Raw genomic sequence first — 19013 nt, forward strand, 5'->3', positions numbered from 1 at the left:
GTCACAATGTCTGGTGGTTTATTGTTTAGGTAATTTGCATTTTCTTTTTTCCTACTCTTTGATGTACATAATATCTAGGAACAAGGAATAATGTGTTTAAGTGACCCATTTACCAGTAGAATTGTTAAAATACTGAATAAATGCATTTTAAACAGCAACAATATTTGCAAATTTGGTATCCTACTGTTTTAACCGTCTGCAGGCTTTTTTTTTTTAAATACTACATAGTTTCTCTCTCCTTTTTTGATATTTAATTCAGTTTCTTGGAAGTGTCTGCAAACATTAATCATAGCTGGTTTTACTATGAGGGCATATGCCCATTCAAATAAACAGGGAAGGAGAATATTACGAAGTATTAAGTAGGCTGTCCGGGGAAATTATATTTCCCCTTGTTCTCTTAGTTCCATTAGGGAAAATGAGTACTAGGCTATCGTGTTTCTAACTACTCCCCAAATAAACAACTCAGCAACTTTTTCAGCCATTATTGTCTAGAATTTTAAGGTTCATATTAGACACAAATCAGGAGAAGCATATGAACCTAATCCTTTTTCTTAATTCATATTGATATGAATTTACTATTATGACAGATGGAGCAGCTCAGTACAAGAATAAGATCAGTTACAGCACAGGTGCAAGGTTAAAGCAAACATCATTTGCAGTAAACAGAAATCAGTAAAACAGGAAGGGAAACTTACATTTGCATATCTTAAATGCCCTTTAGTGAGATGGTAATTAGAACACTCTGCATTCCTAGCTGTTGCATAAATAACATTTTTACTTTGAGGCCAAAATCAGCAGCTATTTTTCATAAAATTATTCAAAAAAGGTTATCTTCAGGAGGTGGAAGAGAGTGGGTGAGTTGGGGAGGGGATATAAAGGAGAAATTTAAAATTTCTTGCTTCTATTCAGGATTCAAGCAAGTGAAAGAATGTGCTTCTGTGACTGACAGTTGGACACAGACACTGTGACTCTGTGAAGTAATGAGAAGGTCACATTTACATGTGAGGTTACTCTGATCATTCCGGATGGCTGGAGCATTCTTTTTATAGAGGACTGTGTGTTTAAAGGACAACACACTAAGAACTTTGTAAGGCAACTTGTGTCACAGGCCTCAAGAAATTCCCAGGCATTTCTGAAACAGCGCTCGATTATACGAACAGCAGAAATCTAACTCAATCAACAGTCGCTTGGAATAGCAATAGAGAAGTATTGTTCTTTTATGGAGAATACAGGGAAAACACTCAAGATACTCACTGTTGATGATGACTACTGCCACTACGTACTATATTTTCTGGAATCTGCAATTTACTGAACTCCTAATCTAGCCTGAAGGAGGAATTCTGTGCAGTGAAAAGACTATCAGTGATACCTTCCCTTCCACATGAAATTAATATTAATACATTTACCCAAACTACTGAGATTTCCTCATAAAAAATAATGCAAAGCTCACATTTGTCGTTGAATCCAGACTGTGACCCTTGTGCTGGACTAGAGCCAGGATGACTTACATGATAAGTAAGATGTAAGATGCAAAAGCAGTAGGCCACAAATAGGAATAAAACAGGGTCAGAGGCAGAGACTGATGATATCTTAAGGTATGTAGGGAAAACTGATATTTAAAAGGTCAGTTTCTTTTTCAGCACTGAATGAAGATAATACCATGAACAGGAGCTTGCGGGCAAGGCCTTCTGCAGAACATTGTCTAACCTGAATCTTGATGAAAATCCCGCAGTACATAAAGTAATCTAGAAGCTCTTATGATTTTAGACATAAGGAAACTTCAGCTCAGTGTGCAGCAGCGGTCAAACAAGTTCAGAACCATTAGGAAAGGGACAAAAAATAAGACAGAAAATATCATAATGCCCCTATTTAAATCCGTGGTACACTCTGTGCAGTTCTGGTCACCCCATCTCAAAAAGGATATAATGGAACTGGAAAAGATTCAGAGAAGGGAAACAAAGATGATGAAAAGAAAAGGAGTAAGGAGTACTTGTGGCACCTTAGAGACTAACAAATTTATTAGAGCATAAGCTTTCGTGAGCTACAGCTCACTTCATCGGATGCATTTGGTGGAAAAAAACTTTGTTTTTTAAATTTGTTAGTCTCTAAGGTGCCACAAGTACTCCTTACTCCTTTTCTTTTTGCGAATACAGACTAACACGGCTGCTACTCTGAAAGATGATGAAGGTAGGGAACGGCTTCCATACAAGAAGCAAATAAAAAGATTAGGGTTGTTCATCTTAGAAATAAAGACAACAAAGGGGGGATATGATAGAATTATATAAAAACATGAATCGTATGAAGAAAGTGAATAAGAAAGTGTATTTCCCCATTCACATAACACAGGGGTCACCTAATGAAATTAATAGGCAGCTGGTTTAATAGAAATACAACGAAGTACTTTTTCCACATAGTGCACAATTAATTTATGGCAGCGGCACCGATTTTCTAATCTGCTGGGGAGTTCTCAAGCCCCATCTCTGCTGCAGGCCCCACCCCCACTCCACCTCTTTCCCAAACCCCCATTCCTGCCTTGTCTCTTCTTGCCCCCGTCCCACCCCCACTTGCTCTTTCCCCTGAGCGCGCCCAGCCCTTGCTCCTTCCCCTCCCCTCCAGCGCCTCCTGCACGCCACTGAACAGCTGACTGCAGCGGGTATGAGGCGCTGGGAGCGAGGGGAAGGCACTGATCAGCGAGGCCACCAGCTGGCAGGAGGGGCTGGGGCGGGGAACAGGGGGGAGCTGGCTGACGGTGGGTGCTAAGCACCCACTAATTTTTTCCCTGTGGGTACTCCAGCCCTGGAGCACCCACAGAGTCAGCGCCTATGACCTGTGGAATTTATTATCATGGAATGTTCTGATGGCTAAAAGGTATAACTGGGATCAAAAAAGAATTAGATAAGTTCATGGAGGATAGATCCATCAATGGCAATTAGCCAAGATGGTCAGAGATGCAACCCCATGCTCAGGGCAACCCTAAACCTTTGACTGACAGAAGCTGGGAGGGGAACACAGGGATGGATCATTCTAACTGCCAAATTCTGTAAACTCCCCTGAAGCTCTGGTAATAGACACGGTTGGAGAGAAAATACTGGGATAGATGGGCGATTGGTCTGGACCAGTATGGTTTTTCTTATGTTCTAAATAGTACTTTCAAAACTCATCCTCAAAAGAGTGGCTGCAGTTTTATACACATAAATTTGATAATCAGACATCTATTTCAGAACTTGGTTTATGGCTAGCTTGAAGTCTGGACCCGAGTGTGATAAACTGATTTGTACTCTCACCAGAGTAACTCCAGAAGAGTTCTTCTAACATCAAGTTCTGTACACTGTTTATGGTAACATCAAAAAAGATATAAAAAAAATCAGTCCATATGTCTAGATACCTCTTGAATCAGAGTGTCCCAGAAACACTAAAGAAATTATATGCACATTATTGGCACTGTTAGTTAGTTACCTGGACTCCATTAAAACAGATTTAATCCTAACTCTCTTTTAACCATGTTGGAGAATACATGTATTCATTATGGACCGGCTTTCAGAAAGACCTGCTTGTAGCCTCTTTCTGCGTGAGTGCAAACACAGTTATACATAGCTTTTCAAGTATTTACAACTGTACACACAGGTATTAGAATCAATTACACAAATACGCAGGTGTCGGTGCTAGAAAAAGTACATAACATTGCACACATATAGAAAGAGGATAAACAGTGAGACACCCTGTAACATTTTATCTTACAACCCTTTGAACAGAATCCTCTTGCTTTTGCTCGGTGAAGTTAAACTTCCATCTTTCCCTTCCTCTGTGAGGAGAGCCTCAAAGAACCCACATCCTGGGTCTGAAGCTGAACCCTCTCTTGAACAAACCAAACAGTGTCTTCTACAGAATTCTTTTGATTGGGATTTTTTGTTTCTTTCTGAATCACTTTCAGTCCCAAGTTCCTGAGAAATACATAAACGTATTGGCTTTAGAGGATATAGTACAGAGTTATGTTCTATATTTGCAATCTATAGTTTTATTATTGCAAAGTCTATTTATTGACCTTTCCTGTTTGTCTTTAAAAAGAATTGCTCCCCTGCAGGGGATATTCAATTCTTATTCTGTTTTATAGGGTGCTTTAATTTCATTTCTTCTTTACATCCAGTTCAAAATCAGTGAGACATTGATGTAAAACTATTTGTAGGTACAAGGTGAAAATCTAACATTGTTTGCTAAGGGACAAATAAACACACAAATGTAAAATTATTGTTATTATTATTTCCCTCAAATAAAGTAATTTACCTGCCTCTTAAAATTAATGGGAGCACACTTATGAAAAAATGCTTTTTTCATTTGTAAGAATCTTGTAGCTTTAGGGACAGAAATGTGAAGGTAGAAAAGGAATCAGACCAGGGGAAAGCAAAAACTCATGCCTAGAATTAGGATACAAGTAAAATATGTCATTGACATAATTACTTACAAAACTGGGTATAGCAATAATCTCCCTCCCGTAAGTCATTATCTGCTCTTGAGTAGTGTTGTCCTGACAGGAATATATGTATTCATAGTGAAATGTACATGACTAAACTGATTTAAATATCTGTGGTACTGTCTAGTTGTTGTATAACCTTTGTTAGAGGCTTTAAACATTATCTATCTTTCTTTGCCATATATGTCTCAGGACACAGACCCATTTCTTGATTTGTTCAGGATGGGAAAAAAGTGCAAAGAGCCACTTTCACCTTCAAAAACAGCCTGTCATTGGGTTAGAAAATGGGAATAAGTAAAGTGGGACTTCCATGAACCAGAATATGGTCTTCTGATCAGCCACACAATGGGCATTGCCACCAGTCAAAAACTGAATGGGGAAGACAGGTATGTATACATGCTACATTTGAATTCTTCACACTCCAGAGGCAAAACTGCTTTCCTTCAATTTTTCCAGGGAAAAAAATGCTTTGGGCTGAGACTCAAAATGAAGAAATTCAGTATGAAAAGTTAAAAATTATATGCAACTGAAAGATCTTTTAGAATAGAAATGTCAATGCAATATTAACTATTAGGTCTCTATGCACTTCAGCTGTAATAAACATTTCCTAATGATCTTTAAATTACAATAAGTTGTCTAATGGCAGAATGTAGCTTTCAATGTAGGACAAAAATTAAACAAAACTACAAAAATGACTTGTTTCCATGAAGATTTTTCTTACCATTATTATTAATGTGGAATTCGGATACTATTCCCCTTAACTAATAACAGAAGGATCCTCAGATGGAAATTGGTGGTTGCAACTCTTCAAATCATAAGAGAAGCCATTTTCTAACACTAGCACTTTGGAGATTAATTAAAAAAAATCAAATATCAAGGTTGTTGGGTTTACACCACGCTACTGAAACAAACCATGATTGAAAAATTAATATGAGCTGTCTTTATTAAAAACAAACAAACAAACCCCTGTGATGTTGTCAAGGAAATGTCCAGCAAAGGGTTACAGAAATAAAATGTGGAGGAGGGTCTGAGAAAGAAAAAAATTCAACACTAGGCATATTATGATGCCAAGATGAAGAGCACAAGGAGCAGAGACAGACCCCAAAATGTGGTAATAAGAGAATTAAAATAAAAGCTACAATAACAAACAATATGTTTCTATAAGGTTTCAGAATTTGAAATAAAAAGGGATTATGGCTAAATCTAGGTCATTTTTAAGAGGTTTTTCTACAATGAGATTACAGTTCATTTATATTCAAATTTCCATTGCCACTGTAATGTTAACTACCAAAAGGAAAAATTGGCTGTAAAAGAACCTATTTGCATCTGTTTCAAAAAAACAAAGGAATATAGAGAAAAGACTTCAACATAATCAGTTTTATATGTGATTAGAAAAAACTCCATATTAGAGGTGATTAATAGACAACAAAATATTCCCTCTAAAATAAAGCATTCCCTATAGATTGGTAATAAAATATATTTAATTAACTGGTCCTATGACTTCAAAAGGGCAAGTCCATAATTCTGAACCTCTCAGACCACAAGACCATTCTGAATGTAAAAGGCAGGCAAATCTCTGAACATTTTTAACACTGAAGTTAAGGAGAAAGGTAGGAGACAGGCAACATATTTACCTTCCCTACCATTAACACAAAATGGTCTAGTGGATAAAACACAATAACTGAACAAAGAATGTGGGCTCTCTTCCCTGTTCTCCCACACAATTCCTCTATATAGTTGCCCTTTACCTCTCTGGACCCCAGTTTCTTTATCTGTAAACTTGGACTATTAAACATTTACCTCACAAAGATGTTGTGAAGGTCATGTTTATGAAGTACTTTGTTGTCCACAGACAGAACATGCTATGTAAGTACTAAGTATTAGCACTTACTACATATAGCACTAAGTAGCAGGGGCCTTCCCTCTCCTCCACATATAAAAGAAGATGCTGTTCTCATATAGATAATGCAAGGGAGTAGACAGAACACACATACTGGAACAATTTATTATAGACAGTGAATGAATGTCATGCAGATCATTCCCTGGCATTGACTCTACAGTAGGAGTTAAGCTGAATCATACCATAAGGTCAACTGGTTCTTTGTAACACTCATAACAATGAGAGTAAGTTAAATATATATTTATGTATTTCTACATTACTACTACTTTCTATACCTTAATTGAGATGTAATATCTTGTATATTATATGCTGCTGTGTTTTATCAGCTTTATCTTGAGTACCCTGATGTTAGAACTGGCTGTATATTGTTGCTTCAAGCAACAATTATCAAGTAAATTTAGGCTATGAGAAAATCAAGGATGCAAAGAGATTGATATGTATCAGTCATATGAGAAAGTAATAAAGCAGGTTATTTCTCCAAAGTGTTTCCTTTCAACTGTGTTCCAAATTCAGTTTCTTACAAGAATATTAAAATTCATATGCTCTGCTCTGAGAATGAATTTATATTTTAAAAGCTACTCGTATCTTAATCTTCTATTTTAATGTTTTTGAAAACACTATTTTATCAAAAATTTAGCTATTAATGTCATCTTTTTACACAACAGTTTATAAGTGCATAGGCACATGCATATAAGCATATATTGTTCATTTTCAGCTATTAAGATGCATTTAATTTTCCATTAAACCAATGTTTTAATATGAAAAAACATCACTAAACTACTGTTATGGTATCACAAGTCATCAGTTTTCCTCCTGATATGGGCACGCATACAAACAAAATAAAAGGAGAATTTCTGTGAAGGGATGAAGGGGACAGACAGAGTAAATCTCCCCAAGTAAAAGTAGAATACAGACTTGCAACAACAAAATAGGCCAAGTCCTTATTAAAGTAGGGACATAAGGCTCAATTACAGACCTAACTGTGATGTTAATATAGCATAAACATTAATTTTGGAATCACAGGGACTGTGGTAGTAACCACTTTAAATTAATGGTTGTTATAGAACTTCTACTGTAATAAACCTCTTTCAATTACTCAAAATTTTCCCAAACAAATACCTTTGGAGACAGTTGGCCTGTACCTAGCCTTTTTTTAAGTTTGACTTTTAAGAAAGAGGGAATTACTGACCTGTAACTGGAGGTTCTTTGAAATGTGTGGTCCCTTTCTGTATTCCACTGTGAGTTTACGTATGTGCACTATGCACCCGGCTCACCTTGTGCCTCCAACCAAATTCTTTCTCTACCATGAATCAGAGAAGATCTGAGGGCAAGGGGTATTGGAATACAGATAGGGACCACACATCTCAAAGAACATCCAGTTACAGGTCAGTAACTTCCTCTTCTTCTGCAAGTGATGGTCCCAATTGTATTCCACTGTGGATGACTGACAAAGAGTACTTAATAGGAGGAGGATGCGAGGATGTACATGGTAGAGCTGAGCAGAGGACCACTGTCCCAAAGGAGGCATCAGCAGAGGAGTCCTGCACCAGGGCATAATGTCTCACCAATGTGTGAATGGAGACCCATGTAGCAGCTTTCCAGATAACAAGGAGGGGCACCTCCTGAAGTGATGCCATAGTCGTTGCTTGTGCTCTTGTGGAATGAGTTCTTACCCCACATGGGAGTGGGGGGAGATTCAATAGCTGATAAGATTAAGCTTTGTAAATAAGTTTTATCTTGTAGGATGAAGCTGAAACTACGGACACTGGAGGTTCTGGATCACGTGGTGGTGAGAAAGAACTGGAGAGGCGGTTGGTTCGCCCCACCCTTTATCCCTCAGCCACAGGCACAAGGTGTGTCAGGGTGCATGCGCAGACCAATAGATATTACTTTCAAATTATCCGGCTCTGGAAGCATGGTGCTCGTGCATAAACTCACAGTGGAATCCACTAGGGACCATCACATGAAGAAAAACACTACATCTCTCTCTCTCTATATATATATATTCTAATCAGAAACTTTGTGCATAACTCATTGGCAAATGAGTAAAATGACAGTTGGACAGACAGGCTAGAATTTTTAATTTAAAAGGGAAACTACTGCCCATCAAGTTGCAAAAATGACTGGCAATGTGCTCAGCATGTGGCTTCGGACATTATATTCCAGTCTAAATCACTTGCTCAAGCAACAGAATAGTGGTTTTACATTAAAAAAAAATCACAACCATTACCTAATCCTAATCCTAGTCTGAAATTTTCTGAATTTGGTGAACCAACAACCTTGATATCTGATTTTTTTAAAAATTAATCTCTAAAGTTCTAGTGTTAGAAGATGGCTTCTCTTGTGATTCCACATCTATATATATATAGGAGCAATTCCTCATTTTGAATTCCCCTTCTGAATTGCAGCCCCACACTGAGTCCAGAGAGAGAGCAAATACCTCACTCTCTCACATTCCACCCGTTTCCTCCAATCTTAGGATTTCTGAGTTGAGTCCATCATTATATTAGGTGGGTCCACCTTCCTGCCCAAAACCACTATTTTCCAAGGCTCTGAGATTAGGGTTGCCAACTTTCTGATTGCAGAAAATTAAACACCCTTGCCCCGCCCCTGCCACTCTTCTTCCCTGAGCCTCCCCCTGCTCACTCCAGCCCACTCGCTCTGTTGCTTGCTCTCCCCTACCCTTGCTCACTTGCTCATTTTCACCAGGCTGGGGCAGGGGTTTGGGGTGTGGGAGGGGCTGAGGGCTCCAGCTGGTGGTGTGGGCTCCAGGGATAAGGGGTTTCGGGTGGGAGGGGGCTCCAGGTTGGGGAGTGGAAAGGGGTGCAGGCTCTGCGCTGGGGGTGTGGGCTCCAGGTTGGGGCAAGAAATGAGGGATTCAGGGTGTGGGAGGGGGCTCCAGGTTGGGGCAGAGGGTTAGTATGCGTGTGTGTGTGTGTGTGTGTGTGTGTGTGTGAGAGGGCTCTGGTTGGGGGTGGGGACTCTGGGGTGGGGCCAGGGATGAGGGGTTTGGAGTGTAGGAGGGCTCTGGGCTCGGGCTGAGGGGTTCAGAGTACGGGAGGGGGCTCTGGGCCGTGGTGCTGGCTCTGAGAGGGAGTGTGGGAGGGGGCTCACGGCTGGGGAAGGGGGTTGGGTTGTGGGGTCCAGGTGGCACTTACCTCAGGCGGCTTCCAGAAGCGGCTGGCATGTCTCGCCAGCTCCTAGGCAAAGGGTAGGCCAGGAGGGCTCTGCATGCTGCCCCTGCCTGCGGTGCAGGCACCGCCCACAGTGCTGGATCTGCAGGTCCCATTGGTCGGGAATGCAGCCAATGAGAGCGGCAGAGGTGGTGCATGAGGACGGGGGCAGCGTACCGAGAACCCTGGCTGCCCCGAACCTAAGACTCGGTGGGACATGCCAGCCGCTTCCAAGAGCCGTACAGAGCCGGCCACTGCAGCCAACCAGACTTTTAGTGGCTGTGCTGACCGGAGCTGCCAAGGTCCCTTTTCAACTGGGTGTTCCTGTCAAAAAACGGATGCCTGGCAACACTACCTGAGACAGATCACCTCAACCCCAAAGGGATTTTCCCTCTTCCTGAAGCCCCAAATTTGTATTTCATTAGTTAGGCAGAAACTCTCATAACCAGGGAAGTTGACTGGTCTCTGATCCTAACCATTGCTCATTGGGATAAGGAGTTCAAGAGTTCAATCCTTGAGGGGGCCATTTAGGGATCTGAGGCAGAAATTGGGGATTGGTCCTGCTCTGAGCAGGGGGTTGGACTAGATGACCTCCTGAAGTCCCTTCCAACCCTGATATTCTGTGATTCTATGATTCTAAGTCAGACTAGGTGGTGTTTCTCTTAATATAATGCTCACTTCCCTCATGTCTCTTGGTTATGAAATATTTATTTACTGGCAGACAATCTGTCACGTAAGCATTAGTAAAAAGAAAAGGAGTACTTGTGGCACCTTAGAGACTAACAAATTTATTAGAGCATAAGCTTTCGTGAGCTACAGCTCACTTCATCGGATGCATTTGGTGAGCTGTAGCTCACGAAAGCTTATGCTCCAATAAATTTGTTAGTCTCTAAGGTGCCACAAGTACTCCTTTTCTTTTTGCGAATACAGACTAACACGGCTGCTACTCTGAAACCTGTAAGCATTAGTGATAACAATGACACCACTGACAGGCAGTTTAGAATTTCAATTATATTTATATACAGAGTTCAAAAGTAATTTGCTTTAAGTATTGATACATTTTATTATATTAAAAAGGTTTGATAGCAATAAAACAGTTCAGTAGGTAGAGATTAAAACCCAACGTAAGATGGAAAGGAGAGGAAGAAAAAGGACGTCTGCCTTTACTATTCCTATTAATACTGAACCAATATCCCAGCACAGTTGGTTCTAAGGGCATACTCTTACAAATGAGATATAAAAGATGTAGCGGAGTAGGCGATGACTTCTAAGATTACCTTTTTTTTTTTAGGGTTAGGGCCTAATTTAGGTGTGTTAATTCCAATTCAGATTACTATATTACCTTTATCAACTATTCTCATAATTAGTAAGTATTTTGATTGCCCAACAATGCATGAAGTACTTCAAATACGGGCAACAACACTGCCCACTTCTACACACTTGTATAATAATGCTGATTCATACTGATTGTCATATTTCCACCCTGGCTACATTTCTATATTGGATAGTCTGGCATATTACTGATATTTGCATTCTGCTGCACATTTTTTTCTTGAAGTCCTTCCATTGTAAAGGCATTCACTGTACCTTCACATACCATACAACTAAAACTAGAAGTGTTTTTGCTTTTGTTTTTATTCTTCCCAATCCTTCTGTATATCCCGTTAAAATCATTTTCTAAGCAATGTGTTGCGGAACTGCTGGAATTACTTTGACACAAACTGCTGCAGAATGTCCCCCGCCTACCTGAAATAAAAAGAAAAGGGAAAAAATCTATTTTTCTGTTCCACTTGAAACGTATGGGAGTTCTGTTTCACACAGATGTGTAAGGAAATGACAAACATCTTTTAGACCAGGTAATGTCAAGGTCTGAAACCCTGATAGATTTAAATTCTCCAGAGTTCACAATGTAATTGTTCCTGGACAGAGTTTATGAAGTTGACGGAAGTTGGCATCTGTGTTCCCTCTAAGGTGCGCGCCCACACAGGAGGCCATCAACAGACTAGGGACCGAACGGCTAGGCAGCAGTTATCCAGAAAAGGACCTAGGGATTACAGTGGATGAGAAGCTGGATATGAGTCAACAGTGTGCCCTTGTTGCCAAGAAGCCCAGTGGCATTTTGGGATGTATAAGTAGCGGCATTGCCAGCAGATCGAGGGACGTGATTGTTCCCCTGTATTCGACATTGGTGAGGCCTCACTACAAGAAGGATGTGGAAAAATTGGAAAACATCCAACGGAGGGCAACAAAAATGATTAGGGGACTGGAACACATGACTTATGAGGAAAGGCTGTGGAAACTGGGAACTGTTTAGTCTGCAGAAGAGAAGAACGAGGGGGGATTTGATAGCTGCTTTCAACTATCTGAAAGGGGGTTCCAAAGAGGATGGATCTAAACTGTTCTCAGTGGTAGCAGATGACAGAATGAGGAGTAATGGTCTCAAGTTGCAGTGGGGAAGGTTTAGGTTGGATAATAGGAAAAACTTTTTCACTAGGAGAGTGGTGAAACACTGGAATGGGTTACCTAGGGAGGTGGTGGAATCTCCTTCCTTAGAAGTTTTTAAGGTCAGGCTTGACAAAGCCCTGGCTGGGATGAGTTAGTTGGGGATTGGTCCTGCTTTGAGCAGGGGGTTGGACTAGATGACCTCCTGAGGTCCCTTCCAAGCCTGATATTCTATGATTCTAAGGGCCGCGCACCTAGTTACTACAGCCATACAGGCATGCAAACAGGGGCATAGCCATAGATGAGCGTAGGGTGAGGTGGGGAATAGGGAGTGGGTGGGGAGGAGGATGGTGATGTGGGAGCTGGGGATGTGCAGATCTATAGTAGGGAGAGAACTCTCCTCAGCCCTGAGGCTGTGGCCTGGAGAGACACTTCTCCCCGAGCCCCCGTCCCAGGACTGTGGTGGGGACGGGAGAGAGGCCTCTACCCCAGCCCCAGCTCTGCGGCTGCACTGGGGAGAGACGCTTCTCCCTGAGCTCCGGAGAGGAAGTGGGGGAGGACGGGAGAGATCCTCTCCGTTGGCCCCAAGTCCGGGGCTGCAGCAAGGAGAGTTAAAGAGAGCTTTAAAAAGTTAAGCTTTCTAAGTAACATTCTCTTACTACTTTATTTCTTTTACATGGCTTTTGTTTTTAGTGTATACAATTTTGCCTAAAAGTTTAAAAGTCAAGTGATGCCAAACTTCTAAAGTATTTATAAAAATCTTGCTGTTTTAGAGTCTAGTGCAGGGGTTCTCAAACTTCATTGCACCATGACCCCCTTCTGACAACAATTAACTACACAACCCCAGGAGTGGGAACTGAAGCCTGAGCCTACCCGAGCCATGCTACCCTGGGTAGGGGGGCCAAAGCCCAAGCCCGGCCACTCAGGGTAGTGGGGGGCGAAGCCAAAGTTTGAGAACTTCAGCCCCAGGCTGGGAGCCTGTAATCTGAGCCTCGCCACACAGGGCTGAAGCCCTCAGTCTTCAGCTTCATCCCTGGCCCTGGGCAGTGGGACTTGATCTTTTGCCCTGAGCGGTGGGACTGGGGCTTTGGCCCCAGGCCTCAGGAAGTCTAACATCAGCCCTAGTGACCCCATTAAAATGGGGTCTCGACCCACAATTTGAGAACTGCTGGTCTAGTGAATGGTATTGGCCTGTGGGAAGGTGGGAACAGAGGAGGAAGGTTGCTAAAATATTTTAATGATGAGAAATGGCTGGCGTTAGCTGCCGATCTGAATGTTGAAAACATGTAGAACTTGCAGTAAAATAAATCAACTGTCGGTATAAAGCGCCCTTTCCCTTCACTTTTAGTCCTAGTATTTGAGGATGTACCATAATTAGAGTACTTGTGGCACCTTAGAGACTAACAAATGTATTTGAGCATAAGCTTTCGTGAGCTACAGCTCACTTCGTGCATCCGAGCTCATGGCAGCTTATGCTCAAATAAATTTGTTAGTCTCTAAGGTGTGACAAGTACTCCTTTACTTTTTGCGAATACAGACTAACACGGCTGCTACTCTGAAACCTGTCATAATTAGAATGTATTTTGAGAATCCAGACACCTCAGAGCAGCATTACCTAAAAAAAACATTTTTGCATTTATGCGGGCAGGAGTTAGGGTTAGGGTTCATACAAATAAACACCTTAAGCAATGTACCTTGTGCTGATTATGCACTATAGGTGTCTTCTGACTTTTAAAACAAACTTTGTATTTGTGGATAATCTAAGCACTATACCCAAATGTACAAACACTCTTTTTTTAACCTGTATAATATGTAATGTTTTTAACATTAGCGTTAATAAAATTTTTAATTCTTTCTTCTTCTTCTTCCATACCTATGGTAACTTTTAAAAAATATATATTATATGTAGGTTTTTTATTTCTACTGGTGGCGCACATCCACACAGTGACTCGATATTGGTGCTGCACATAACAAAATTCAATCCACACATGGATGGAAAAAATTAGAGGGAACGTTGATTGGCATTCATTCACTTGTTTAAGAATCATATTTTTAACTTTTGCCAAATCAGATAATTTCTGGTTGTGCTTTCCACTAAAAAACCTGCAAACTGTGCAAAAGATCTGCAAATAAAGGCATTTGCAAATAACATGAGAGCCATTGTCAAGCTACCACAAATAATACTGAGCCCTTTTGCTGTATTTATAAAAAATAAAAATAAAAGGGGCTGTTTTGTCTGTCAAGCAATGCAAGCTTTTAATATCTCTAGCATTCAGACTTTCAATTAAGATTTATTAACTTCTCAAACAAAAGCAATTTTACAACATATACAATTGCAGTTCATTTTAGCACATTTATTGCTCTATAAATAGAAAATCCAGATTTCCCTTAAAACACTGTCTCTTTTCTCCTTGCAACAAGAAAAGAGGTGTCCCTAATAAGAGAAGACAGGGAGAACAGAATATTCATGAACCTATAAAATTCTCAATATATAAAAGTATAAAGTTTAAAATTAAACAGAATTATATGACTGTTCCCATTAAAAAAAATCACTGTTGCCTCTGCTTCCTATGCCAACTCAATGGGAGTTGGAACATAAAAGGTTCTAAAATACTTCTTGGATAACTGGATATCCACCTACCTGACTACTTCTTGTGCTAGTTAGTTCCAACCCCAATTGGTAGGCCAATGCTACAAATCTTAAAAAATCACCAAAATATTCTAAATAATTGATACACTCTTGGAATATATTTTATAACAATATGTGTATTAAATTAAAATTCAATATTAAAACTTTGTAAACATGTAAGCGTATATGATTACAGAATAACTATTATTATTTACAGAAGCATTCGCTATATGCTAGGCACATTCCAAACACTCAAGAAGGATAGTCACTCTTCTGAAGAGCTCGCAGTGTATAATTACATCCCATTACAAAAAAACCTAAGAGTAAAAGAAAATTCTTTAGAACTCTTCACTGATCATGGGAATCCAGCATAGAATAGATGCCTCTCCACCAACCAAACAAGTGAATAAGACTAATTTGCAATCATATTGCCTAGGGAGATTGTGGAATCTCCATCATTTGGGATTTTTAAGCACAGATTGGACAAACACCTGTTGGGGATGGTCTAGATAATACTTTGTCCTGCTTTGAGTGCAGGGGACTGGACAAGATGTCCTCTCGAGGTCCCTTCCAGTTCTATGATTCTATATGGACCCATCTACTGGATATCAAAGGAAAATGATACCAAAAAGCAGATCTGGTGGTCAACCAATCCAAGAGAGGAATTGCCCTTCTCCAACACTCCCCCTTTTCTTGGCCACAAATACAGAAGAAAGCCAACACAGATTTTTGAATTCCTGGAGAATTTTCATACCATAATCATATTAGAAAAGGAGATACTATTATCACATTATCAAAATTAATTTTAGAGCTATAATTTAATGTTTTGGTTCTTCAGAATCTAGAGTGTTGTTCCCTACTTTCTCAAAACAACTGCAAAACAGATATAAATTTCCAGTTATCCAAAAATGTTTCAAGTGTTGAGCAACCTGGCAACCAAGGCTATTTAGACTCTAGAGCAAAAATTAAGTGTTGCAGGCTATCAGGCCTTTCAAAATATCTTGCCAGGAAATTCATTCAGTTTTGGACCAAGTGATTCTTTGTGGAAAGAGAAGTATGTCTTGAGAGCGGCTAAACACAAAGGCATCTTGGGCTTTGTCTATACTATGAGCTTTGTACTTGGCATGGCTGAGCCATGCCTTTGCTGCTGCTATCTGTGCTACTATGGCTAGATTGCTATTTATATTCACGCTAGCTCAATGAGAACTAGTCGAGTATGTGTACACGAGCAGGGGAATCACACATCTCGCTCACAGTGTAGACAACCTTGGAATATATTTTAGCTTTAGCAGATGGGATAGCTGTTGCAGAGACTTAGCTCTGTAACCTTTGAACTAGCTCCTTTTTCTGCTCGCTGGTGAAAGAGGCAGAGAAATTTAGAGGCTACAGTTGAAGATGACTGCCAGTGCCTCTTCGAGGATAGATAAGATATCTCCTTCATTTACTGCAGACAGATTTAGGGCTTTGCATCAACTCATCTGTTTTTAGTAAAGAACAGGTAGCTTCAGCAACATCAGGATTTCTCAGGTCTCCCTGACACCTGGCAAATTGGATTTAAGCCTACTTATACAGTGACTAGAATAGTTGTACTGGTTGATGATCTAAAGGCAGATTCTTTTAGAGCTCTTTGCAGAACTGGTGCCTTATATAGTATGTTAGAAACTATACTAAATATAGAAATCAACAGAAAAAAAATGATGAGGCTCAATTTAGACATCCTGCTTTTTCACTCTTTTCCATGATGCTATTATTCCAATGTTTGGTTTGATCCTAACACAGTATGTTACATGCATTATTATGTCTTTATACTGAACAGTAACTGAAATCCTTTTATTAATTTATTATTTATTATTTATTATTATTAATTTATTAATTTATTAATTTATTATTATTCTAAGATGAATTTATTCATCCTTGGAGTGACACTGAGCCTGAAGCCCTTACTATTAATCACTACACAAAGCCAGATCACGCACTCAACTCAGACAGTGAATCTGTGGACTCAATTCACAGATTTTTTTTTAAAGTTATATGAAAGGTGATGGGTTTGAACTGGTTCTTTAAAAACTAAATGGATGTATTTCAGAATTTTCTGAGAAACTATATTTTGGATGTTCAGGACTATTTATGAATAACCAACTTACCACTACTTACAGACTACTTAACTTTCTGCAATACATTCCTCTTTCTCTTTTCACTCTCCACCCCCATCCCTATCCCCTCATACTCCCTACAGGAACTCAGTTTGAAAAAGAAAAACAAAAATAAATTCATTTCTTTTGTGATGGATAGAAAAGCAGTCCCATATTTTTATTTTAAAAATAAAATGGCAGTCAACGAAGTGAATATTAATCATCCTTAGCTAAAGAACTGTACAAGTTAGTGCTAGATGCTCCAACTGTAGGTATGACCGTTTTTAAAGTGAATTTACAGATTAATTTAAAATAATCCCTGTATTAATAAAACAGCCACACTAATGCACTCCTATCTGACAATGCAAAATCAAATGTCAACTTTGGAACATGTTGGCTGCTTTTTGCTTTCTAGCTGAATTTAAGGTGAGATAACGGTCAAAAGAGAAAAGAGGACAGGAACAAAGTGTCCAAACAACTGAGAATTACTATTTAATACAAGAGGGAATGGAGAATGAAATGACAGTGCAAACCCCCAACATCAGTGTCTAGATGGGGTGATATCTGGCTGGTGAATCTTGCCCATATGCTCAGGGTTTAGCTGATCGCCGTATTTGGGGTCAGGAAGGAATTTTCCTCGGGCAGATTGGAAGAGGCCCTGGAGGTTTTTCGCCTTCCTCTGTAGCATGGGGCAACGGGTCACTTGCTGGAGGATTCTCTGCTCCTTGAAGTCTTTAAACCACGATTTGAGGACTTCAATAGCTCAGACATAGGTGAGAGGTTTTTCGCACAAGTGGTTGGTGAGATTCCGTGCCCTGCATTGTGCAGGTCGGACTAGATGATCATAATGGTCCCTTCTGACCTTAATATTTATGAATCTTTGACAGAGAGATGTTTTGTGACACTCTGTACCTCAGAGTGGCACCCTGCAATCCCCATATTCACCACTATCATATAATTATGATATGTTTTGTACAAAACATGACCTGGGTATCATTTGAAAAGTCTTGATCTGTTGAACATTAATATCCTGTTGGATGGTATGTGCTATTATTATAGGTGAGGTTATGAAGTATGCTGTATGTTACTGAAACATTCTGTGAGGTTGAGAACACCCACAACAACCTTTCAGGTAAAACGATGGAGTAGCCAGACGTGCTGATGGCCCCTTAAAGGGAATCCACTCTCCCAGTGGCCATCTCAGAAACTTCTCAGAGAGAGCACATAGACAATGGAGAATGCTTAACCAATGAGGGTGGATCCTCACATCAAAAGCTTAGATATTTCCAGCAAACTAAAGAAACTATAAAAGAGGGGAAGTGACATCATCACTTTCCCTCTCCCTGTCCCCCTTCCCAACTCAACACCTGGAGGAACATCTGGAAGACAAAGACTTTGAACTGGGGAGGGTAATCCCAGGCTGGAAAAGAGTCCCAGCCTATGCACTGAGGATCTGTGACCTGTTTGTACCATCTGTCAGGGTGAGACACTGTTTAGTTTGTAGAACTCAGACTGAAAATTTATTTTTATTTCTTAGGGAACCAACTGTGATCTCTATGCTTACTACTTATAATCACTTAAAATTGATTTTTCTGTAGTTCATAAATCTATTTTAGATTTTACCTAAAACAGTGTTTTGATTGAAGCATTTGGGAAATCTCAGCTCAGTTTACAAAGCTAATGTGTGTCCTCTCCATATAGAAGGAGGAGCAATCTGGGTAATGATCTTACCCTGGTCAGGCTTCTGACCAGTGTAAGACAGTACAGTTCTGGGGTGCAAGGCTGGGCAGCTGGAGGGAACTGGCTGGCACCTCTCTATTGTTGGTTCACGTAAGGATGGGAAAGCATTAATGTAACTCAGTTGAGTGGGTCCCTGCCTGTGGATTTCTGTGTAAGTGCAGTACCTGCCCGAGGTTTGTGGCTTGATACACCATGTGACATTATCTGATTAAAATATGACCATGCAAAATCATGGTTGCTACCACTGTTATATAATTGCAACAAATCTGACACAAAGCCAGAAAGGGTTAAGGAGCTTGCAGGATAAATGGCCCAAAGTCAATCATTAGAGATAAGTTTAAAAAGTATGTGAAAGGTAATTAGGGCCACTCCATGCTAGATAGGCTAGAACTTTGAAATGCAAATTTGTATTGTTAGAGAATTGGAGGTGATACTAATTATATGTGTGTACTTATATTTTGTAGGATGTTAGCTATGTAAACAGACAGTTTCTGTCTGTCACTAGAGCTATTGATTCAGAGATCAAAAA

At 40.0% G+C, this 19013-nt stretch overlaps 1 protein-coding gene across 2 annotated transcripts in view; it reads right to left on the reverse strand.

The window, feature by feature from the left end:
• LOC119849804 (pseudouridine 5'-phosphatase) overlaps positions 1-19013 on the reverse strand; it is a 134607-nt gene that overhangs the window by 12814 nt on the left and 102780 nt on the right. Inside the window, exon 5 of one of the 2 annotated variants that reach the window (XM_043499616.1) lies at positions 3742-3941. The exons of the other annotated variant lie outside the window; for it this stretch is intronic. Within the exon in view, the coding sequence (XP_043355551.1) occupies positions 3742-3941 (200 nt within the window). The remainder of the gene's footprint in view (positions 1-3741; positions 3942-19013) is intronic. 2 annotated transcript variants of the gene reach the window in all.

The sequence above is a fragment of the Dermochelys coriacea genome, chromosome 1 (assembly GCF_009764565.3).
Source record: "Dermochelys coriacea isolate rDerCor1 chromosome 1, rDerCor1.pri.v4, whole genome shotgun sequence".
Lineage (NCBI taxonomy): Eukaryota > Metazoa > Chordata > Testudines > Dermochelyidae > Dermochelys > Dermochelys coriacea.